Source organism: Lutjanus erythropterus, chromosome 11, assembly GCF_056507025.1.
Source record: "Lutjanus erythropterus isolate fLutEry1 chromosome 11, fLutEry1.hap2, whole genome shotgun sequence".
In the NCBI taxonomy this organism is placed as follows: Eukaryota; Metazoa; Chordata; class Actinopteri; order Lutjaniformes; family Lutjanidae; genus Lutjanus; species Lutjanus erythropterus.
The window spans coordinates 31,602,622-31,627,629 of NC_139327.1; the positions used below are offsets into that span (position 1 = coordinate 31,602,622).

General features: G+C 39.9%; 2 protein-coding genes across 2 annotated transcripts; both read right to left on the reverse strand.

Annotated features, from left to right (window-relative positions):
- Positions 1-129: 129 nt before the first annotated feature.
- On the reverse strand, positions 130-14,868 carry ddx46 (DEAD (Asp-Glu-Ala-Asp) box polypeptide 46). Its single transcript, XM_084729962.1, has 23 exons — positions 14,734-14,868; positions 14,339-14,503; positions 13,535-13,657; positions 13,316-13,403; positions 13,050-13,218; positions 12,454-12,695; positions 11,629-11,739; positions 11,221-11,386; positions 10,185-10,305; positions 9,578-9,753; positions 9,016-9,137; positions 8,032-8,110; positions 6,864-6,946; positions 5,883-6,047; positions 5,534-5,696; positions 4,729-4,922; positions 4,477-4,614; positions 4,047-4,196; positions 3,619-3,846; positions 2,936-3,154; positions 1,565-1,709; positions 1,305-1,378; positions 130-1,144 (listed from the first exon to the last, which is right to left on the reverse strand). The coding sequence occupies exons 1-23, from the start codon at positions 14,748-14,750 to the stop codon at positions 1,097-1,099; spliced, it is 3,186 nt and encodes a 1,061-aa protein (XP_084586088.1). The 5' UTR covers positions 14,751-14,868; the 3' UTR covers positions 130-1,096.
- A 5,320-nt stretch (positions 14,869-20,188) lies between these two features.
- On the reverse strand, positions 20,189-24,685 carry camlg (calcium modulating ligand). Its single transcript, XM_084730375.1, has 4 exons — positions 24,373-24,685; positions 22,625-23,085; positions 21,350-21,415; positions 20,189-20,670 (listed from the first exon to the last, which is right to left on the reverse strand). The coding sequence occupies exons 1-4, from the start codon at positions 24,527-24,529 to the stop codon at positions 20,479-20,481; spliced, it is 876 nt and encodes a 291-aa protein (XP_084586501.1). The 5' UTR covers positions 24,530-24,685; the 3' UTR covers positions 20,189-20,478.
- Between the last annotated feature and the right edge of the window lie 323 nt (positions 24,686-25,008).

Below are 25,008 nucleotides of genomic sequence, written 5' to 3' on the forward strand. Positions count from 1 at the left end.
CGGCGACCAGGGGATGTGATGTGAGGAGGCTCTCTCTCCTTCCACCTCCTGTACCACTCTCACATCCAAAACGCCGTTTTCACTTTAAAAACCCACAAAAGTGTTTATTTACAAGCAACAAGCGGCAAAAAAGCTGTAAAATCCAGTTTATTTTTTAAATGTCACAGCCCTGAATTTGAGCCATAATCCAGTTTCAGTGCCTACCAAACTGCACTACTGATGAATAATATACAAACGAAAGCCTATTGAATAATTTAAACAGTTGTACACAGTATCTACCAGATTTGTTAATGCAAACAGCAGGACAAATTCATCTCCATAGCAACACATTGTTTTATTGTGAGGAAAAGTAAAAACATCTTTCATCTTCGTAAAAGACATTGGTTGGTATGTTGCTTGTACATACAACAGGGTGAAATCTGACCCAAAATATAACATTAAAGAAAAAAAAGTATTTTATTTAAAAGGACAGTTCATCCCAAAATGAAATATACATATTTTTCCTTAAGCTTTTAATGCTATTTATCCATCTATTTTTAATCTGAGCTGCCGAGTTTTGGAGATACCAGCCTTCTCTCAATATATTTGAACTAGATGGCTGTCAGCTTGTATTCAAAGCACCAAAAGCTAAATTTTAAAAACTCAAAAGCCAACGTCACTTCCCAGAAATCCTGACCCAGTTACTAAAGATAATCTACGGATCTGTTCACAACGTGGTGTGTGGATTATCCCAAAGAAAAAGCACTACAGGTAAGTGGAAAAATGCGTTGTTTTTTTGATTTTGTGATGAATTGTCCCTTTAAAGACTCATCACAGATTGTAGACTGGTGATGGTTCAATGACACTGGAGGTCAAAATGGCATCAGACATTTTAATATTAATTGTCTGTACATATAAAATTACCAGAAACTCAACTGAGGTACAGAGATGACAAAGGAAAAAAAAAAAACAAAGCCATACACTAAACTGGGGGAATTGAAAGAAACATTATTAAAAATATAGACTAAAATATTCCTCAACCACTTTAATGACAGTGTGGAGATGACAGAAGACTGTTGAAAGGTGGAATCTCCTCCAGCGAGCCTCGATTCCTCCTCTACAACACTTTGTATCGGCCTTTGCTCGTCGGCTGGTAGGAATTTTGCTGTAAAGGGGGGGAAAAAAATTAGCAACATATGTCATAGATATTTGCTAAAAACAAAGCTGCCATGTTTTAAGTTTCCTGCTCCAACAGACTGATCTGAAACAGGTTCCTATTTAGCGTCATAGCAGGATATTCAGTCCTGGTTATTGAAGATACTTACTAATCTGATGAGCTCTTCCTTGATAAGCCGTGTGATCTCGGTTTTAGCTTTCTGCACAGCCAGTTCATTTGCACCTAGAAAACAAACGCAACGTTAATATACAGCACATAAACTGTTCTATCAAGCACAAGAAAAGAGGAAACTGATAGGTAGTTAAAAAAAAATGACGCTAAAAGAAAAAGTGGGAGTTGCAGCATTTGTAGTAAAGTGTAAAAATTCTTTGAGAATTAAGACTGAAAAATAATTTCCATGACACATACTTTCAATAGCCAGGTAGATCTTGCGTTCTCCCTCCTTGGGCTCTTTGCCCGGAGGGAAATAGGTTCCTCTGATGGTGATGGCGGCTTCAGAGTATTCACCGATCCTCTGCAGAGCTTCTTTAGACGTCACCTTCCACCTGGCAGTCTGGGGAACAACAGAATGTGGAACATTTTTTTAAAAAACAGTACAATGATACTAATATCTTACAATTTAAAAAGTGATTAACGATCAGGGTAAAAACAAAGCGTCGGTATTTGACAACCTTGAAACTCAGAACAGAACAGAATTGCTTGTACACCTTTAAAGCAGAGGACATAGGAATTTCACAATCTTTTTTGTGTTGAGCAATGAGGTCCTCTGTGAAAACAGTTGTCTGCCAATCTTGGGACAGTTTTGATCGTTTCTAATGTGAGGTTTCTCTGCTGTTTTTCTCAGTTGGACAAAGGTGATGTCATGTACTTTTGAGCACAAATCATGATTTAGCAACATCTGAATCAAAGTCTGATGACAGCTGTGAGGATATTCTTGTGTTCCCACTAGAGCACAACCAATCTATCAATTCACTGATATAATGAGGCCAAGATTGGCTTATCACAGTTCAGATCGATCTACATCATACATCTACATACGTGCTGTCCAAAATAAGCTTATATGATTTCTTAAACAGTGATAATGCAGACTGTTTTATCTGTTATCTTTATAGGCAGCATTCTTTGTATGTTTGATTCTTTTTCTTGATTCAGGTTTAAGGTTAAGATTTGTGTTCTTTATTTATAGTTTTTTTTAATTTCCTAATATCTGTATCTGCCCCAAAAATCCAAAATTGGTTGGGCCCTAGTTGCCAACACTGTGAATCAGTGCTAAACAATTAATAAATTACTGTTTTCTGACCTTTATATTTAATAATGATGGACACTGTGTGTTATATAGAAATACTTAAGATTTGAAACCAACTTTTGTGAGACTTTTAACAAAATCCTGGACCTGCTCTACGTTTCAAGTTTTTCCTCATCACTGTTAACTCAGTGCTGTTGGTGAGTACAACTGGGTTTATAAAGAATACGCTAACTTTATGTGTTGGCACTATACAAATAAATGAATTAATTCCTGAATGGGAGCAGAAAAAGTTACTAAAAACAACCAAAGATTAATAAGTTGTTGTGCTCCACAAACTCAACTATATATTGTTGCTTTGAAAGTCTATATTTTGTCATTTCTCTGTTGCTCCTTCATTAATGAGGGAAAGTTAAAAGAGAGCAAACAGCGAGTGCTACTGAACCCCACTTGGCAGAGAAGAAATGCAAAAACAAAGCTGAAAAATAAAAAAGGAATGAATATTTTAGCACAGCCCTGCTCTGCGTGTGGCTGACCTGAGGGAAATCGTTGATCTCCAGCTCCTCCTCGTATCTCTTGATGGTCTCGGCCTGTTCAGCCGCCTGCCGCTCCTCCTCCAGCTTCTCCACAGGGGTGTAGTTCAGCTTGGCATTGATCTTCTCCGCCAGCTGCTCCGCAATGGTCTTGGCTGACACCGAGGGTGTCATGATGGTGCCGCCCCGCAAGATGGCGTTGGTGGCCTGCTGCATCACGTCCTGTACATGAAAAGAAAACCAGTTTGACTTAATTTGGTCCGTGTGGAGAAAGAAAGATCTTGACACATCAAACACAAACTGACCAGAGAATACAGAAAAAACACATGAAATGAATGGAAGAAGAAGACAGACTGAGGTGGAAATCTCTTGGTAACTCGCGACAGTAGTCCATATTGATTATATACATGTTTTAAAAAGGTTTTTCAAGATTTTTCAAAAAATGTGAATCACTACAGCCATGAGAGATCCTTGAACATACAGTCACAAATGTGCAGAAAAGATTTTAGGCTGATGGGTCCAGTAGTATGTTAGATTAGCTGCAGTGAAGCTCCAGGCCCGCTGGTAACACAGACACACGACCACTAGTATAATAAATATTATTTATCCAGTATAATAGTTTACTAGTCTCTTTAATAGATAATAACTAAAACACATGTGACATATGTGATCTCTGTTTGACGTACCTGAGCCTCGGCGCCCAGGTTTTTCTGAGCGTTGATCTTGAGCGCCAGCCTCTTGGCCATCTCCAGCTTCTGGATGTTTCCAGCAGACGTAGGCCCGAGGCCTGGCAGCCCTCCGGGGACGGTCGCTGTGGCGGCAACTGCTCCCGTCGTACCGGTGGCCGCCCCGGGAGCTGACAGATCCTTCACCCTCTTCTTAGAGTTGAACATGCTCTCGATTTGTTCCTCAATCTGAGGAGAGGAGATGATTGAGATGTGTTGGAGTGCTTACATGATCAATTAGTATGGTTTTTGTACTCGTATCCTGGGAGGATGACATCTTTAAGATACCAAAAAGTAAATTAAACTTCAACATGATGCTCAGAAACGGGTGAGCGCTGCATTTTGTTGCCAATAAAATCAGAGTTGTCTCAAATTTGAATGTTACTCACATCCAAGGCTCCGTCCTCATCATCAGAGTCCTGGAGTCCAAGAGCAGCTTTCTGCAACTTCTTTCTCTCATTGGCCAGGGCATGTTCTGTCTCATCGAACTTGAAGCCTTTTCCTGAGAAGCCGCTGCTGCTCTTAATGGTCTTACCCTCCTGCACGGATGAAGGGCGGGGTCAAAGAAGAGAAAAAGGAAAGTAAAGGGAAAAAGTAGATTTAATTCTTACGTAGGAGACCATTTTTGACAAAGTAAAGTTTTCACAAGTTTCTAAACCAGATTTGGTCTTCTTCTTCTGATGATAACAGTGGTTCAAATTTCAGAAATTAAAACAATTATCTCCCGCTGCGACTACATGCTGCCTCCTGAAGCCTTAAAATTAATAGTTGCTTTAATGCACACAGACTGTTTCAGATCCCCTCTTTCCCTCATCTTACCGCTTTCTGTTGGTCTTTAAATGAGGCCCAAAGCTGCTCCAGTTCAGGCGGGACAGGAGAGCCGGACAGCTCCAAGGCTTTGATGATATCACCTGCATAGCGGACCTGATCCTCTGTGATGAAGGTGTAGGCGTAGCCCTGGAAGAAGAAACAAGATGTAGAGATGATTAACTATATAAACTTCCACATTATTAAAAATAACCACCAAAAAACACACTCAACACAACATAAAGTCAGTTTTAAGTAGCAGACCTTGTTGCCTGCTCGGCCCGTGCGTCCGGCCCTGTGGACGTAGTCCTCGTAGTGGTTGGGACAGTTGTAGTTGACCACCAGGATCAGCTGCTTGACGTCCAGGCCTCTGGCTGCCACAGAGGTGGCCACCATCAGACGACACGCTCCATTCTTAAAGTCATTGATGATGCTGTCTCTGTCGTACTGGTCAATTCCTACGAGGACGACAGAAAAGGAACATGAAAGACCAAATAATAAACAGATTCTTGGCAGAAAGAAGTCATTAGACACTCTTCAAAATGGGTTATTTCACCTCCATCTGTCTACAGGTTTATAATAAGGCAGGTATCAGAGCCTGTGAAACTGAATATATTTATTCTCTCTGAATCCCGAAGAAGAGTTTTTTGTGAGTCATTCACATTTGAGACACATTACTGCCATGATGTTGAAACTTTTACGATTTTGGCATTGTTTGTTTGGTCCAAAATAACCATTTCTTGTTTTTAGGATCCTCCGATTATTGGTTGACATTCCCTTCCCCATTAAATTGTTTCTAAACACAAACATATACTTCTAATGGAGATCTAATCAAGCTCAGAAAGCTCAGAAATCCAGCGTCTCAGATTCAGACTTTGCTGTGACAGAAATCTATCCATCTTAACCAGGTATTCTTAATTTCTTACATTGGAATGAATTCATTTCTTAATACATTTACACAGTCAACTCTGTGGACTTTAGAAGTCTGGATTGCTATAATCCATATAAACTGCTCCTCAAACTGTATAAATATCCAAATATCACCAATATGTCACCGGTGAGCCCTCACCTCCGTGCAGTGACATGCAGGGGTAAGAGGCCTTCATCAGGTCTTTCAGCAGCCCGTCTGCATGCTCCTGCTTGTCAACAAAGATGATGACTGAGCCCTTCTCCTGGTAGTGACCCAGAATCTCCAGCAGCTTCAGGAACTTCTTGTCCTCCTCAATCACCAGCTACAGAAGCAAATGTAAAAGGAGAGAGGGGTCTGATTTGGACTGCTTTACCACAATAAAATAAAAAATAATCTGACAAAAACTCAACTATAATACTGGTAAACCAGCACTGGAGGACAATGACACCAAATGTGTTCTCTAAATAAATCATCATCAGTGAGATGAGATGAAACGTAGACCATTTACCACGTGCTGTTCCACGTCAGAGCACACGACACTGCGGCCTCCCACCTGGACCTCAATGGGTTTAGACAGGATCCTACGAGCTAGCGCCTCCATGGCTCTGGGGAAGGTGGCTGAAAACATGACCGTCTGACGGTCTGGACGCACGTTGTCCACAATACGCATCACCTGAAGGAAGCAGACGACACCTGGAGGTTAGTGAAGTTTGTCTACTCATTCACGATTTTTTTTATCTTGCTTTTTATCTTATGTTTCTTAGCTGGGCAACATAAAACCCAAGGTAACAGAGGAATCTATCCATCACTGTTTACATGAAGGCTGCTCTTTATGGCAAGAAACAAAATATGAAATTTTGACTGCTCCCTTTCTGGGGCTGCTGTAAATGTAAAGATAACAAGTGCAGCATCAGGCATCTAACTCAGTGAATTAAGGGTTTATTCCCATCAAGCCAGATTTGGTGATTGCTGAACAGCAGAAAGACTGACCAGAATGGTTTTGTTGACTTTCTTTCTTCTTATTCTGTCGATTTTGAATGAAGTGTGTCATTAGAAATGAGTTAACAAGGCAATTAAACTTATCTTAGTTTGGTAAAAGAGAGAAACTTGGATTCAGAATGTGTATGGTTTTATTTTTTTCATTTACAATGACAGTACTAAAAATATTTCCTTTCCTAATATTTTGTACATGTATTTTGTTTATTTTAAGGACGTAGCGACGTACACAGTGTTCTTAACATAGTGAACTCACTGCTCACATGAATTGCTCAGGGGGTTGGAAAATTTTAACAAAAAGCCAAATCATAGTACAAACACCCTAAAATCACTGAAAACATACTTGTGTTGCACAAGTATACTTAAAGCGTCATCTTATTGGTCTGTCATATCAGCAGAAATGTTCATTTTAAAGCCTTTGGCTGATACCAATGACGTGCCAATATTATCGTGCATCCTTGCATGCTAAAGTATAAACCTGGATGACACCCACCTGTGGCTCGAAGCCCATGTCAAACATCCTGTCTGCTTCATCCAGCACCACATATGTAACTCTGCGCAGGTTGGTGACTCGACCTACACATCGATAGAGAGGAGCATGAGGAAAACAGTTCAACATCAGTCCTGCCTTCTTCAAAAAACACTAATCTACCAAACACCTTTTTCAGGGTTAAGACTACTTCACATTACTTGACAACAAAAACAAGACATCCTAATTGAGCATATTGTTCTGAAGACTAATTTCAAGAGGCCATGGTTTTATTTTATTTATATTTCATTCTTTTTTGTTTGTTTTGGTTGACTCTGGTCTTGCGTACCATCTCAGGGGCATGAGGGACCTGTAAAAGTCAGAAAACAGCCTCAAGATACAATACAAGAGATGGAGCCCCATCAAGCATTATCTGACCAAGCGCCTTTTCACCTACAAGGGAAACAAATTACAGATTACCTCGCATGTGTGGAAACAACAAAAAGCCCTTCTATTACAGTGCAATGACTGCTCATTAAAGAGTTAAATAATGCACAATCAACAAAGGTCAGCAAATATAACAACGTTTCTAAAAACATTTCCAAGTAGTTCTTCACATTTTTATGCAAATGCTCAGTGCTTACAGGGCTCTACATTGATATTTATTGCAGAAACCACACAAGCTGCAAATTAGACATAATTAGGGAGAAATTAAGGAGGTGAGATCTGTAAAAATAAGTGGAAATTGTGCTTTGAATCAAGATGTAAGTTCATCTGTTCTAGGCAGTTTGAATTCATTCATGAGAGTATAAACAGTAACACTGTAGAACCCTGACTGAGCATTCGATCACCTCTCATTTAACATCTCAAATTACAGATCCTCATACACCCACGTTACAACAAACATTTCGGTCGTCTCTGGCTTTGAGTCTGAGGAACCACGGAGGCAGCACCAGGTCCACCTACCTGTACTTCCCTGATCTTCAGGAAACACACCACTGTCTTGTAGATATGACTGATCCCAAAGGTGGTCAAATAATGTCAACAGTTTAGTAAGTGGTACTGACTTGGTTCATTATGTACGTTATTATATTATAAGCCATTCCATGCAAGGAAATTAACAAAAGGCTCAGAAGGCTTCAAAATGAGCATCAGAGTAAAGAAGTGAGAGGGTCAAAGTGTGTGAACTCACCGCTGTTGGCCCCCAGCATGTCGATCATTCTCCCCGGTGTGCACACGATGATCTCAGCTCCTCTCTTCAGCTCAGCAATCTGGCCAACAACAACAACAACAGCTGATAGGATTAATGAAAAGTTCAAAGTTCAAACATGACAACATGGCATGAATACACGACATGAAGTCCACTTGTGTGTACTGTATCACATAACACCATGATGTTCAACTCGGGCCTTCTGGTTGGATCATTCATCAAGGACTTTGCTGCACCATCACAGTGACCTTGTGTATTACTGTGTAATATTTTCCTCTACTTAGCTGCTGCGGACTTGGAGAATCAAACAACTGTTAGGGATGCCATGGCAAAGAAATTTTCCCACCAGTTAATAACCTTGTGACAATGCCAATGCAACTGATCACACCAGAGATTTTACAAGAAAAGATGTGAGCAATGACACTCAAGATCTGTTAAATTAGAGCGTTTACTTTGATCTGTAATGTTACATCTTCGCCTTACTTTGAACAAAACAAATGCTAAGTTGGTTGGTTAATGATTAAGATTTGAGCTGCCAGCTCTATCAAACATCCCCAACACTGATGGCAACAATTGTAGCTGACGTCCACAGACATGACGTAGAGTCACACTTCTCACCCTCAGAACAGATTTCAGCCTGTGCAACCAAATCCAGTTGTCAAGTAACCTCATATCAGGCTGCAATTTGCTGCCAGCGTTAGGTTTGAAATCTGACTTCTAGGACTCTGCTGCTGCTGCTGCTGCACAGAGCAGACACGTTCAGTTCATAAATGTAGCACCGGTATCTGACTGAGTATTGATAACACGCTTAGGTGGGGAAATGATACAATCGATGTATGCTGAACACGGTGTAACACCTACTACAGCAGAACCCTAATCATTGTTGGCCAGTTAAAGCCCTTGAGAAATGAAATGAACAGGCAACATTAGTGTGTGTGTGTGTTGTTGTTGTTGTTGGTTTTTTACCTGTTCGCTGATACCCGTGCCGCCATAAACACACACCACCCTGAGCCCTAGTGGTTTAGAGAACTTCTTACACTCCTTGGTGATCTGCAGAGCCAACTCTCTGGTCGGAGTCATGATTACAGCTGTGGCAGAGGGAGGAAAACAGGATGAGAACAGAGAATGTGTTTCATCTTTTATTATATTATCCTTTTTTAGTCTGAAAATTGAGGCAACCCGATTTTGCCAAGAACACTGACTGAAGTAATATTGACTTTAATGACTCATATGATGGCTGATAAAGAAGATTAAAAAGATTACGGAGGCATAACAGCCAGTGGGTTCCTATTAAATGGGTCCTATTTTAGTCTTCCTTTGACCTACATTTGAGCCCTAAACCAAGTCTTTGTAAAGCACAAGAGGAGGAGGACATCAAAACTCCACTTCCACCAATCCAAGCTCTTCCTTTCTGTCTCAAAACACTTCAGTTATTGTTTCTATGAATTCTTGAATATAATCAATAGAAATGGGAACATTTCTGTAAAGACTGCTGCCTAAAGGAAGTATAAAATGATCTCTTCCTTACAGATTGGCCCCTCAGACTCCTCCAGGGGCCTCTGGTCCATGATGTGTCGGAACATGGGCAGCAGGAAGGCTATGGTTTTCCCGCTGCCGGTCTTGGCGATGCCAATGAGGTCACGGCCCGACATGATGGCGGGGATTGCCTGGGCCTGGATGGGGGTGGGCTTCTCGTAGCTGTGCCTGTGTACATTTGGGAGAAAGAAATTACAAGAATTGTGTAAAAATTAATATGAGATTCAGCTGAAAATGAGAGAGGGAAAATGCTATTAACTTTTATAAAGCATTAAAAGGACAGATTGAATGGGATATCCATGGGTAGACTTTTTTAAAGGTTATTTCTGTTATGGTTTTTGTTTCGGCACACACGTGTGTTTTCTTAATAATGTTTTAAGACATGTCATGATACAGCTGCATTACCTGAAACTTCTCATCCAGTTCAAAACAAAAAACTTAATTTCATATTTTCAAAATTAAAGCTGCTCCCTGCACTTGAACTTGCACACTGTCTAAACTATCTTTTCAAGAAAGTGATTATCTATTTTCCATTGGCAAAATCATTAGTAAATGAGGATATTTCTCTCAAAACTGCAGTCACAATCAGTCAGACTCACTTCTTCAGAGCACTGAGGATCTTCATGGACACCCCACACTGCACCCAGGTCTTGATGGGCTTGGGACAACCTTTTCCTTTGACAGTAATCCCTTCCAGTTCCAGCCTGTACGCGTTTACATCTGTATAGATTAAAACCAGACAAGCAGACAGATGTTAGATGAACAGTGAAGGTTTACAAAGAAAGGTATTCTGAATACTAAAAGGCAATGATCGAAGTTTGTCACGGTGGTTTCTACCATCCCTTCAAAACTGAAGGCTTCTGTTTATCCTGAGTTTAATTTATCTTAAGGTTGCCAAAAACCTGTGTCAACATAAAACATCCATCTAACAAATTTAATGACCCAAAATATAAACAACAATTAATTGCCACAGTAGAAACTGAATGAATAGTCTCAGTGTGGTGCAGTTTTTTTTTTTTTATTATTGCACATATTGCACATGCATAATTTAGATTTGAAACGTTGAACATTGGTACCAATACAACAGCTGAGTTTTTGTTCTGTAAACACATTCTGACACATTTTCAGGGCTCAACAACAAGGACTGTTCGCTTGTTCAGGGCAAGTAAAATGCCATGACAGGCACATAAATCTGGAAACTCAGTTGCCCAACCAGGCAAAAATGCTGTTTTTCTCTCCCAAATATGGAGATTTCTCATTATTTCTGACATTTTATAGATGTCGTAGCCCTAGATTAAACATGATCATTCACATTAGTCTTTGTTGTTATTTAAAAACAGGTAATAAAACAGTTTGTAAAAGGGCAAGTAAAAATGTCATTTCAGGCAATATATATAAAAAAAACCAATGTTGAACCCTGAATTGTTCAATGCATCAGTGTTACATTAAGAACTTTGCCAACACAAAATAATAATAAAACCTGACAGCAGAAGCTTGAATTTGGATGTGCAGCTAAAATTACATTTACACAACATGGATGTTAAATGTTTAACCTTATGCTAAGGGATATATGACAGCTTTTCGCATTAAAAATATCAGTGGTGTGATAAGAGCTCAGTTCTTCAGTTTACTGACCTTCCTGAGTCATCCTGGCGAGCTCTGGGACCTCCACATAGAAGTTTTTGCGGTACGGCTCGTACTGGATCTTCCCGTGGTCAACAGGCTCGAGGATCTTCCTCTGTTTAGTCTGGAAGCCCGTCAGAGCCGTCTGCAGATCCACCTCCTCCTCCTCTGATGAGTACTGTCAAACACAGTTGGACAGTTAGAAGTGTGTGCCATCAGGAGAAGCTTTTTGCCTGATTAGAATCCAAATAACAGTCTGTATTTAATACATGAAAGACCCAGAAAACAAAAATATTTTTGATGGTACACAATTTAAATCTCAAAGAAGAGTGGTCTATGTTAGTTGGGGGAATAAAAAAAATCACTTTTAGCTGAAGAAGAGTCATCTGTGGGGTGACAAAAAACAAAAAAACAACTTACTTCCATAGCATCCTGGTCATTCTCCATCAGCTCGCCCTTCTTCTTGTGAGTGTGGGGTCCCTTCTTGGTTTTAACAACTGTCACCACTTTGGTTACCGTCATTGCTCCTTTCTGTTGAGTTTCAAAAAAACATACATGAACAAAATTTTACAATAATTAAAATAAAGGTTTTACAGCCAATGTAATGTCTTATTGACAGTGTGGTTGATTTTTTATACAGTGGGATTATGTTCACTATCTGCTATGATATGTCCCCCTAAATTCACAGTGGGAGTCAGTGTGCCTTTTTTACTGGCTGTTCTGTTGAAAACTACAGGCCACTGTAGTTTGTGACGTGTAGCAACTGCTAATAACCCTCTGCTATTCTGCTATCAAATGTTTTAAAATGCATTAAAACAAAAACAAGACACTACCTACAAAGAACTTTCATACTTTATTAATTTTGGAGGCCCCTGTGGACAAAAACGTTTCAAAAAAGTTTTGCAACTGTCAATGTCAAAAATAAAAAATATCTAAATAAAAATCTACTCCTGCTTCTTTTTAACTGACCAATATACTACTCACTGTAACTTTGTCTCAAAAAAGGTAAACACAGGTTTGTTTTATCTGATTTCAGTGGCCCAGTGGCAGACATCAAGAACAACCATACAGAAACAGCCTGTCTTCTTGTTGATGGTCTTGTTTGCTTTAGAAAGTTATGTACAGGCATCAGTATCAAATCAAGACTGTTTCATTATGCAACTAGCAACACTGTATTGCTTGAGTTCCTCCTGGTTTTTGTTGGAGGTCAGTTACAGTCACACATTCTTTTCCCTTCACGCTCACCTTATCATTTCCTTTCATGGCTCCCATGTTGAACTTCTTCACCTCCTGTTTCACCTCCTCCATGTAGGCGTCCAGAGGATCCACATCGTCGTCCTCTGTCTGTTGCTCCATGGGAGTCTCCTTCTCCTTATCACCCTCGTCTTTCTTCTCCTCCTTTATCTCCTTGTCTTTCCTGTCCCCCTTTCCTTCCCCATCTTCGTCATCGTCACCCTCCATTGGAGCTGAAATATCCTCATCGTCGTCTGAAATGAGGAGTTAATTAAAAGGCCAATGTCAGTACTGGCAAGTGATCAGTTAGCTGATACAAGTTTATTAATCAATTAAAACTTACATTAGCTATTAAGTACAAATTCCTTACATCTGCTGCATACAGTCTACAGATACTTTGTTGTTTTTATTAAGTAAACAACAGTAAAATATCATATTATTGTTTGATGAGAAATAATTATTGTTTGACTGACAATTAAAATATATATAATAATAATAAAAATATAAAATATGCTTTGAAGAGAGATACTTTAGTCAATTTTTCAGGGGGTTAGCATGACTCACTGGTAGGTTGTTTATAGTCATTACTTTAATCAGTGCTTCCTCACCATCATCATCCTCCAGGCTCCACTTCTTGCCCTGCTTCATCTCCTCCAGTTCTTTCTTGATCTCGCCGATGTTTTCGATGGCCTTCTTCCTCTGCTCTTCCCTCCACTTCTCCACACGCTCCTTCCTCTTCCTCATCTCCTCCTCCAGCTTGTTCTGATCAAAGTCTTGCTGCATGAACACAGAGTAAAGATCAGAAATGTTTCCCCATCTACTATGTGGCGACCTTATAGAGGTCAGTAAGAACATAGTAATGTGGCGAACTTACATCCACAACCTTGTCGTCCTCTTTCTCCTCTTTAACCTTTTTCTTGTCAGATAAGGGATCAATGCTATCTTTCTCTTTGCTCCTTGACCTGTGGGGATGACAATAAAGAAAATAAGAAAAACCAGTGGCATGTTGAACTTATTCTTGTGAGTTTTTGAGAGTAGCTGAAAACTGAAGTTGTCATAATGTCTGACAGAAAGGGGGTTAGAAAAGCCTTACTTTTCATCTGGTCTCCTGCTCTTGCCAGGGCTACTGGATCGGGACCTCCGGGCTCGGGTCCTGCTGCCTGACCTTCTCCTTTCTCGGCTTCTGGACCTCCTCCTTTCTCTGCTCCTGGAGCGTCTGGACAGCAAAGACAAACATATGACATGAAAACACAAAATATGAGATGGACACAACACTTTTGCGTGTATTTTCACACTTTGTTCATTATCTAAAGTGATTATTATACAACAGCTGAAACAAATACAAATTAATTCAGACCCTCCTAAAATAATTTGAAATTCCTATATTTTAATTTGTTGGTTTTTTCTAACTGATTAATCTAGGGATGCACAATATGGATTTTTTCAAGCCAATACCAATAACCACAATTACCTGCCTCTCCTGACAGATGCAATAAGCAACAATGTCACAAAATGTGCAGTTTTTGCACATCTGAAGGGTGACAAAGGCTCAGATGTAGTAAGCAAAAAATAAAATAAATAAATAAAATACAACAAAATAAATATATATTAAACCTGGGTTGTAGGCAGCTACAGAGATATCAACTAAAAACAATCTGCATTACATTCTGTTAAAACAATATATATGCTGGTGCCAATATAGACGGATAAAGCTGTGAAAGGTCATTGCCAGGCTAATAATATCGGTCGGGCTCTAATTACGCTAATTAAGGCTGTAACTGAAAACAGACCTGGCCGCACATGCAGCTGGTTTAGTTAGACATAACACCGTTTGGCTCCTTTGTGTGTAAACGGCGGCAGTTTTTCTTTTTAACAAACAGCACAGAAGAGCACCCACCTGGCTCGTTTTCTGTCTCTGGACCGGGACCTGCGACGCTCTCGGCTCCGTGACCGCTCTCTCCTGCTTCGGTCTCGGTCGTCTTTTTTGGAGCGTTTGTCCGGAGAGCGACTCTTTGATCGGCTGCCTGACCGCCCCCGAGACGCCGAGCGTTTCCTGTAGTGTCTGAGAACCGAACAGAATAATAAGCATGTTAGCTGAGAGTTATAGAAACTTTTTAATTCACACTGCACGACTATATGAGGTTAACTGTTGGTTGATGTGCGGGACGTCGTAGCTAGCATGCTAATTAGCCATCTGCGTTAAAACAGCTAAAGTTTGGCGATTGCAGGAGTTAGTCACAATCGTTCACTTGAAGATAAAAGCACCGGATTGACCCGATAACTCCGACTTACCTCGACTCACGTCCCATTGTTACTCCACAAAGTTAGGCCTCGTAAAAACTGTGTTATTAGTTTACGGACAAATGACGACTGTAGTGCGGTGAACGCTTGTTTGTGGTCTTTCAACCTACACGTCAGAAAAATGCGACAATTTTAATTCACAAACTCGTACGCGAACAGCGTAGAGCGCCACCGCGCGGTGGGAGGTCAGAATGACGATTATAAAAATTCACTAGTGACAGCTAAAACAGAATAAATAAGAAAAAAGGTATCATAAAATGCAGAAAACATAATATCAAAAATAAACGTAGGCATTAATGAATTTATAAAACATGAAATAAATTGATATTTCTGTTTAATTTTGCCTCTGTATTCATTTATCTTTGTATTAAAATGTATTTATTCATTTCTAAATAGAAATATCACTTTTATTTTTACATTGTTTACATTTATTAAAGCCTAAATTTATTTTTAATATAATTTCGATGCATTTAATGGCACATATGTTTATTTTTTGAGTAGTTTATTTACTTTTTAAAATAATTTTTCATTTTGGGTTTTGGGCTATAGGTCTTCCATATATGTGGTGGTACTTAAGTATTTTCCTGTAATACTTACATTAATATATATTCTTTTTATTCTTACAGTACTTTTATCATAATATTTTTGCTCTAGCAAACATTTAATAGAAAATAGTGATAACAAAGACATTTGGGAAACGAATAGGATGCACTCATTAAGCTTGTGACTGTTTTGTTTCATCTATGGGACATATTGTATTTTTTATTCTTGTGGAACTTTCATATTATGAAGGATATTTGTGTACTATTATTATAATACTTTATAAATATTTTGACACATAAAATATGTGCAAAATTACACATGGTATAATATAATGCGTAATGTTTCATTTTCCTGAATTTCATCGTGGCCTGAAAGCAAACTATCACAGGAAAGTAGGTTTTCAAACAACTGCAGTTTAGTAATGTGCACTCACTGTCCCGGTTACAAAACCCCATAAATAACATAAATTAATCGAGAAAGAAAAGAGACTCGAAACAAAGTATGTCACACAAGTAGTATTTATTTGGTATGAATTGTTCGGTTATTCATTCCTGTGTACGTTTTTAAGCAGAGACTGTTTACATCATGTCAACACTAACTTTGTAATTGAAGTTCAAATATGTAAGATACTGTAAGAGCCATTAAAAACAGTTATTCTGTAAACATTATCAAAAACAATCAAGTAGGTCAGACAAGTCGTAGGATAAATCACACCGATTAATTTACAACATGAAAAAAAAAATATATTCACACTAATAAATTAATTTGGATGATACTAAAAGTATGGAGAGAGGACATAACAGCACTGAAGCGAAGAGTATACTGTATATAAAGTCATGTATGTATGAGGCTTGAACAAAGCAGAGCAGGACACATCACCAGAATTACTCAACACAAATATTCATACAAACTCTCACTGCCTAACATTCATTTGCAGTGACAGTGCTTTCCAGTAAAACCCCCAAATATTCTCGTCAGTTGCCCTTTTCATTATGTACACACTACACTGTATGAAGCTCACTGCGTTTTCAAGCTCACAGCCGTGCAAAATAAGACACTCCGCGTTCAAGGATTAAATGCTTCTTCTGAGTTCACAACCTAAACAAAATGGAAGAAAACTTGTTCGTAACATAGGTGGACCCTTCTGAACACCGGGTGACAAGATCACGACAGAAAATATAACTTAAAGCACTTCCTACGAGGGAATCTGTCACAACACAAACACAGGATTCTTATCCACCGATTAAAGGAGAGTTTGAGGTCTCAGGACACAAATTTAAATAATCAGGAAATGATAATAAAAGACAAACTTTTTTAGTTACAAGATGAACAATTCAGATTCTCTGAAATGTTCTCTAATGTCCTTAAATGAGCAAACTATATTTTTAATCTCTAACTAAACAAAGGCTGGAGGGCCTGTGAGTATAACTGACCTCAAAACAACAAAATGATCATTTGTTTTCAATCAATTCATACTCATGTATTTCCTGTATTCAGAGCACGTTTGCCATCTTGAACCTTCTGTAACACCCCCATCTCAGGATATTTGGACTGTGATCAAAACTCCTGATCTCAGTTTTTCTTTCATATGTAGTGCACTCCTCAAAATAAGGGTTCCAAAAGGGTTCTTCCCAGAACCATTTGCTTCTGAAGAAGGTTTTCTTTTTTGAGGGGGGTTCAGACTAGGATAGGACAAGGGGTTCCATTAAGAAACCATTTTGAAAGAAAGTTGTGTCAGGGGTTCTTTGTACCACAATATAAAAGAGCTCTCAGTAGAACCCCATGGGTCGGTTCTAGATGAAACCCTTCTCGTTAGAACCTCCACGATAAAATACTAAATAAAACCCTTGGAATATAGAGAAATGGAGAAAGCCCTGGGTGGGTTCTAGATAAAACCCTTGACATTAAGAAGGGTTCTCGATAGAAGCCCCTGGGTGGGTTCTAGATGAAAGCATTGGATTATAAAAGGATTCTTGGTAGAACCTCTTGCATGGGTTCTTGTTAGCACCCGTGGAGGGTGGAAAGATTCTGGACAGAACCCCAGAGAGGGTTGTTGAATTCCTTGAGGAATTCTTTCATCAAGGGTTCTCAGCAGAGCCTCCTTGGTGGGTTCTAAAGGGGAAACCCCTTGGAATGTAAAAGGGGTCGTTGTGGAACCCCCCTCGTGGGTTCTTGTTAGCACCTTTAGAGGGTGGACAGAACCCCAGAGAGGGTTGTAAAATTCCTTGAAAAACTCTTTCATCAAGGGTTCTTTCTACCATAATGAAAAGGGCTTTCAGTAGAACCTCTGATGTGGGTTCTTAAGGGTAACACTAAGAATATAAAAGGGTTCTTAGACGGTGGAAAGATACTGTTGCGTTTATGTTTTGTTGTTTTATGTTGCTTTATGTTGCGTTGCAGGTGGACGACTCTTTGGTTCCTGTGTATATCACTTGGAACTCTTTCAAAGGGTTCTCCTATGGGGACAAGTAGAAGAACCCTTTATGGTTCTACTTAGGACCTTTGTTTCTAAGAGCGTACCCAGCGCTTCCTGATGGATCTAAATGATCACACAGCTGTTTTTCTCCTACAGTTAGAGTGTTAAAAGAAAGCTGGATGCTGTGATGTCTCCATATTTACTTCCTGAACTCGTTGTTTCTGACAGAAAACTCAAAGCAGTGGACTATGTTGTTACTTCTTAACAGAGGGGATGGACCCGGTTCCTTACGTTCACCCGCGACTACCGAACCATCTCATCATGTGACTCTTTTGATGTTATAGATTCAAGATGAAACTGATAGAAGAGCAGGACTGAGAGAAAAAAGTTCCAATTTCAAATGTGTCTGCTACTTCAGCACCACGGACAGCTCCGTGGATTTATCAGCACAGAACACAGTTAGACTGCTGATATTTCAGAGCCATGGTTGGGGCCATAGATCCTCAAGACCGTTCCCCCTGGTCTCGAACTGCTGTGCTCTGATTGGCTGTGAGTGCAAGTGTATTGGCAGTTGGGAAGCCAAATGTCACAATCAACTTAGTTGACTTGTTATATTTAGTTTCCAGTCGCAGTTTGGGTAGGTTTAGAAAAGAAAACTACTTGGGCAGGCTTAGGAAAAGATCATGGTTTAGGGTTTAAAAAGAATATTTTACAATGTTTACAATGGCTAGTAGTAGGAGCCGATCATAGCACAGTAGGGCAGGACTAGTTGAAGCAGTCATGAGAAAAAAAAATTAAGAGATTGCACTATTTGAGTGTCCTTGAAGCTTTTGCTTAAAGGAAATGTTTAGTTGGACCTCCATTATTGTTACTGTTTGAGACATCACTGCAAACCCTCATGGTGGACTACTGCTCGAGGTGTAGATGCTGCGACAGATCAGCGGAGATGATGATTATTAGGTATGAGTGAAACGGAAACCGCCAGTCAGTCCTGATGATACTCTGTCTCTCAGTCACTGACTGTCAATCATAACGGAAGAACTCCACAAAACCTCTTTATTCCAAGGGTCAGTGTGGTTCATTCAGTTCAGTCAATTCAAGAGGTGGATTTTCTTTTCTTTTTTTTTAATTAAGATTCAAGTTTTGAATGGCATGAACAGAAAATGCACTGACCCCAACCCTATCTGACGCAATGCAGGGCCGACTAGTACGACAAACAGATATTCTAGTCAGTGTTTAGGAGTTGGTAGTTGTTTACTAGATCAGCTACCTCCAAATTTCTCAGTAGTTCCCATCATTTTACCAGCAGTTTTGGTTTAGCAGCAGTCAGGCGCCTGCTGAGGAGACAGTGTCCCTGGCACTCCTGCACAGTTTATACACCATCTTTGGTGGTGGGTCTTTAGAAGGACTCGGGGCGATAATTCGATATAATTCTGGATAAGTTTCCAGTAAACTGCGTCATGACAACATCAACATATACGGTTTTCTTTTTACAAAATTATGTTACGTAAGTCACTTTTGAGTCCGTTTTTGTTATGATGCATAACACTGAATGACAGTTCACTGCATTAACAGGAAATCTGTAATATATTTAGTGTAATAAATCATAAAATAAACATGCTAAGTTGAAATTCTCACTTCACTGACAACAACGCTACAGCTGCAGTGTCCTCCTTTAAAATTTCTATTCTGGCCTGTAACTTGTGTTATTGTTTGAGTGTTTCATGTCAGTGAAATGAACAAGTGTCTGTTTATGTGTTGTACAAAATCATTAATAATCTTTTAGAAGGTGTAGATGTTTATAACGGTTAAATTGAGCAACATTTTAATGGAGTCTGGCAGGCAGTAAGACAAGTAGTCGCTGAACTCTGAGTCCAGAGTCAAGAGTATATTTTCAGAGAAGTGGACTTTTGTTCTTTAGGATAGTGGGCTTAGCTTTACATCGACAGGGAACTGACAGTCAGAAACAGCAGATCAACTCACAGTGGAGGACTTGTTGTCTTTTGTTATCGTCACATTAAAATGTTGCACTCGTCTTGCACTCCTGTGGTGTTCCTGCAGCCTGCCTGAGCTTCCTCGAGTCTAGGAAGGAGGGAGCAGCAGGGGAAACAACTTCCTTCAACCATAGATTGTATATTAAATAGGAATTCAACCTATTTAATATACAATCTATAGCACCAACTCGCTATTAGGACTGCAATACTCATTTTTGGAAATGCAATTATTACTAATCGCTCCTTTGTGTGATTTGGTAAACTTCTCCATACTGTGAGATGCATCAATATCAGAATTTCAGAAATATCTCTCAGCCCTTACGGGACTCCAGTGCCTCCCAGTCATAAGTTAAATGGAGTCTGTGGCTGCAAACCTGATGATCATCTGTGCTGCTGTCCACGCCTGAACGTGACATTTACCATTTTCTGAGCTATACCTGACGAATAAATATCAATCAGCTTGATAAATACCACTGTACATTCTTCGCACAAACTGTGTTTTTGTTTCTCAGCTGCAGACCTGGAGATCTGTAATAAACACTGGACTCTCTGGTCACATGTAGCTTAGCTGTAGTGGAATCCTGAAGCACTGAATTAAAGAGAACTGGTCCAGCTGACACGCGACCCTGATCATAAGGCAGCGAGGATTCATTTCCAGACAGTCGACAACAAACCCGCGTCAGCTGATGTAAATGACCATGCCTGGTTGCTATGGGAGACACAGGGAGAGGACATCGATAAGGGGGAGGGGAGGCGGGGTTACTGAGATCCTCCCGGTTCACATCAGGGAGTCTCTGAACCAATGAGCAGCAAGATCTCGTGTGAGAGGATGAAGGTGAAGAAGTAAACGCAGAGGTCGGCGAAGACGTCGCCCATCCTCCTGTAGGTGTCCATGGAGCGGTTGATGACCTCAGCAGGGATGCCGGATAGCAACAGGGCCGCGGTCAGCACAGTGGTCTGGGCCTTTTTCTCTACCTGGAGGAACAAGAGTATAACTATGATGCATGACTGAAACTAATGATTATTTTCTCATTGTTGATTCATCCAATTTATTTATTCATTTTCAGTTAATAAACCAATAAAAAAAAAAAAAAAACTACATAAGTTTTATAGAAATGGTAGAAAACAAACAAAAGCAGCAGTTATTCACTTCTAAAAACAGGAGCCAGCTAATAAAACAGTTTCAGTCTTTTATCTCCCTCAGAAAGGAAACAAAAAACAATGGATTATTCCTTTAAACAATACTACTGGGCTTTTGACATATACAGTATAATTCATTGTGGTGCTGTGAAAAGGTGCAGTATGTGACCTTCATAACGTTTAAATAAAAACATCTGTATCAAAAATAACAAATATGTGGCTATGTGTTTGTGCCTGTGTCACAATCAAGGTTACATTAACTTTTAATGACATTCACTGCAGATGTGGCCAGCAGCAACGTCAGAGCAAAGACAATGGGTTATTTATAGATAGGACACAACTTCTGACAAACTAAACAATGTGAAAAACAATGAACTGACTTTGCACACTCGCATCTCCAATGCATCTCTTCACATCGAAGAATTTTGCATCCAAAGTCCACTGTCTGCCTACATGTTATATTTGAGAATATAACAATGGGGAAGGGATCATAAAACATTAAATGCAAACTCACCTTTGGAAAGTATTTGGACAACCCCATGTAGGCCAGTTCAAGGGTCAGAAATGGAGCAAATATTGACTATAATAAAACAAAAAATAGAGTCACATTACCACAATAGTTCCACGTCTCTTGTAATCAGATGCAGTATAACTAAATGTGGGTGGATTTCAGACTGTAAACATCACGTATCAACGCACGACATGTATCAACACAAAATCAGAATGTAAAATGTCTCAACACAGTAATTTTCTGCAATTTTCACCAGTGTAAGGATGTCTTACTTTAATATAATGACTAAAAACTATGATTTGCTATTTGTCGGGACTGTTGAATTTGAGTATGAGCTCAGAAATAATATGGATGGAAAAATGATGCTAGTGTATTTTTAAGGAGTTCAAAAAGATTACAACTAGATTTTTTGTTACCTGCAAAGAGAGGACAATATAGACAAACTGAGCTCATAATCTCTGGTACTGTATGCTTGCTAGTAGAATCTTTTTCAAATCTCCTACACATAGAGTTAAATATAACCCCATTTCCAAAAATGTTAAGATGTTGTGTAAAACATAGATAAAAAAAGAATGCCATGTTTTGCAAATCATTTCGACCTGTATGCAATTGAATACAGCACAAAGACAAGATATTTAACATTTAAACTTATTTTTTTTGTAAGTATACACTCATTCTGAACTTGATACCTGCAAAGAAGTTCAAAAAAGTTGGGACAGGGGCAGCAAAAGACAGGGAACGTCCTCTGGGTTAAAAAGCTTTTTTCAAAAGCCAGCATCTGTGATGGTATGGAGGTGTGTAAGTGCCCATGGCATCATGGGTAACTGTCACATCTGCAGAGGCCCCATTAATGCTGAAAGGTCCATACAGGTTTTGGAGCAACGCAGGCTGCAACCCAGATGACGTCTTTTTTTAAAGGAAGTCACTGGATTTCAGCAGGACAATGCAAAGACACGTTCTGCATGTGTTCCAGCAGCACGGCGTCGTAGTAAAAGAGTTCGAGGTGCATTATGAAGCACAAAATACACAGTACCTGAAGTCATATATCAAGTCATATGTCCCAGCCTTTTTGGAACATGTTGCAGGCAATCAATTCATTCAAAACCTATAACCACCATTTCATTGTCTTACTTAGATTATGCTAGTCACACACTGGCCCTAAATGTTGTGAATAAGCTACTGAAGGTCCATGAATGATCTTAAGGTCTAAACTGTAATCAGGTGACATGTAAGAAAAGCACTGAGCCAATCTCACAGTGATCACATGAGCAGACTCACCAGATATTTGCAGACAAAAATCCTGACGAAAATAGCGAGGAGGACGCTGCCGATGAGCCTGAAGATTCTGAAGGGATCAAACTCCTCTGAGTCAGACCCTCCGTCCTGGGCCGGCTTCTCATTGGCCAGCTGACCCCGCAGCTTCATGGCATCGTCAAAACGGGACAGGTACTTCTGGAGGCCTCGACGCGGAGAGCTGCTGGGGTCATCCGATACCCGCTCCCCCCTCGGCCTCTGTCGGATCCCTCCGCTGTCGTCCTCCAGGGACCCTCCGAGTGGCTCACTGAAGCCCAGCAGGGGCGAGCCCCTCCTCTCTGGAGTGGCGCTGAGGGAGCGACTGCCGAGCCCGGATGCCTCTGGCAGGAAGGGAGACGGTCTCGGGGATGATGAGGACGACCATGGCTCTGTCCTGTCCAGGTCGAGGTGAAAGTGGGGTTCTGTGGGACGCCGGGACGCTCCGGCTGCAGATGTGAGACAACATAAGATACAACTAGAAACAATAACATCTATTAAAGAACCAGTATGTGGATTTAGTGACATCTAGAGGTCAGTTGGCAAATTGCAAATTGCAAGTCATCTCACTCTCCCCTTCAGAGCGTTGGGGGAATCTACAGTGCCTGCAAAATGCAAAAGGTCATATCCAGAGCCAGTGTTTGATTGGTCTGTTCTGAGATACTGCAGAAATGTGGCGGTGAAATATGGTGGCTTCCATGGAAGAAGACCTGTGCCCTCTGTAGATAGGAAAGGCTCGCTCTAAGGTCATAAAAATACAATAAAATCTTATTTTCAGATCATTTTACATCACTGAAATCATACCTCTTTATATTATATTACATTCATACCCTATACAGCCTATAAATCCCTAAAAATCTTACACTCACTGGACCTTTAATTGTTAACTTAAATTTATTTATAAAGGACAAAAACTTACAAATTCTCTAGTGCAAATCTCTCAAATGTGACCATTGTCTGCTTTTCTGTTTCATATAATCTTAGTAAAAAAACAACAACATGCAAGTCTCTTTCAAAAAACAATCCAAAGCACACAACAGGGTTGGTGCAAAACTAAACCGCTTTTATTTAACATGTCAATATGTATTCAAAATGCTGTGATGATTTTAGGGTTTAGGGTCACATTTAAGGCAAAAATTAAAATGACCAACGCCTCGATCGTTGTGTTATTGACAGCTTGGAAACTGGTATTGACAGAAACTCGAGGCTGTGGGTTTGATGTCAGTATTGTACATGAAAAAGCGGTATGGAACCTTTCCTTGTACTAACCACCTTACGTTTGCTCATTTTTCCTTCTCCCAACACATCAACTTGAAGGACTGCTGACTGTTCACTTGTTGCCTCACTTATCATATATATCCTTTAGCAGATGCCATTGTTTACTTTACTTGTCAGTGCTTTTATTAATGTATTTTTACACTTTGCCTACAATTGTGTCATCCTGATCGTCCGTATTGTAATTTCACTGCTGGCTTATTCTGTGCGTCCATCCTAGGATAGGCACCCTTCCTCTTGCACTCTCTGAGGTTTCTTGCATTTTTTATCGCCGTTAAAATCGTTTTTGCTCATCCAAAATGAGGATTTAATGATGGAGGGTGTTGTAATCTCGTCATGCCGTGAAAGCCACTTGAAGCAAATTAGTGGTATTGAGCTGTATTAATGACAGTGACTTGACTTGACGTCATGTTTTCAATATAAAAGACTCATTGTAAACTGGATCAGTTATCACATCATACCGCTGTTTTCAGACTCGTTGTTTTTGGCGTAGCCCACGATTCTCTTCATCCTGTCCTCTGAATTCATGAGCAGTTTTCTCCTCCGGATCTCTGCTCTCCTCTGAGCCGCAGACAGAGAACCTGCTGTCTTCTCCTCGTTAGCCTCTCCGGACTCCATGTTGAAATAAATTACCCTTAACTACAAAATAAATTCACGGCACATTAAAAAAAAAAATAGCGATTCGACAGCTTTTTGGCGACAGCACAAAAGCCTCAGTTCACTGAATTAAACGGTAAACATGACCGTGCGTTGTCTGATCATGCGGACGCACAGTGATGACGTCACCGTCGAGCGTGACAAAGAAGCGCGACGGGTTTTGAAGCCCTCGTCGCAGTCTTGCAGGAAATTGGTGCCTTAATCCATTTGGGGTGTGGTTATATACGTCTCCTCCAATCCCACAGGCAATGATTCTTTTAATGAAAGGGGTTCTGACTTATTTTGTGGTTGATCCACAAGAGCCTTGATTAGTTATGAATGGATGTAACTTTTAAATAAATAATAAAAAAAAAACAATAATTAACTAAACTGGAAACGTGACTGAGGAGAGTGCACATCTCCACAGGCATTTTGAAAATAATATTAGAACATAAACCTTT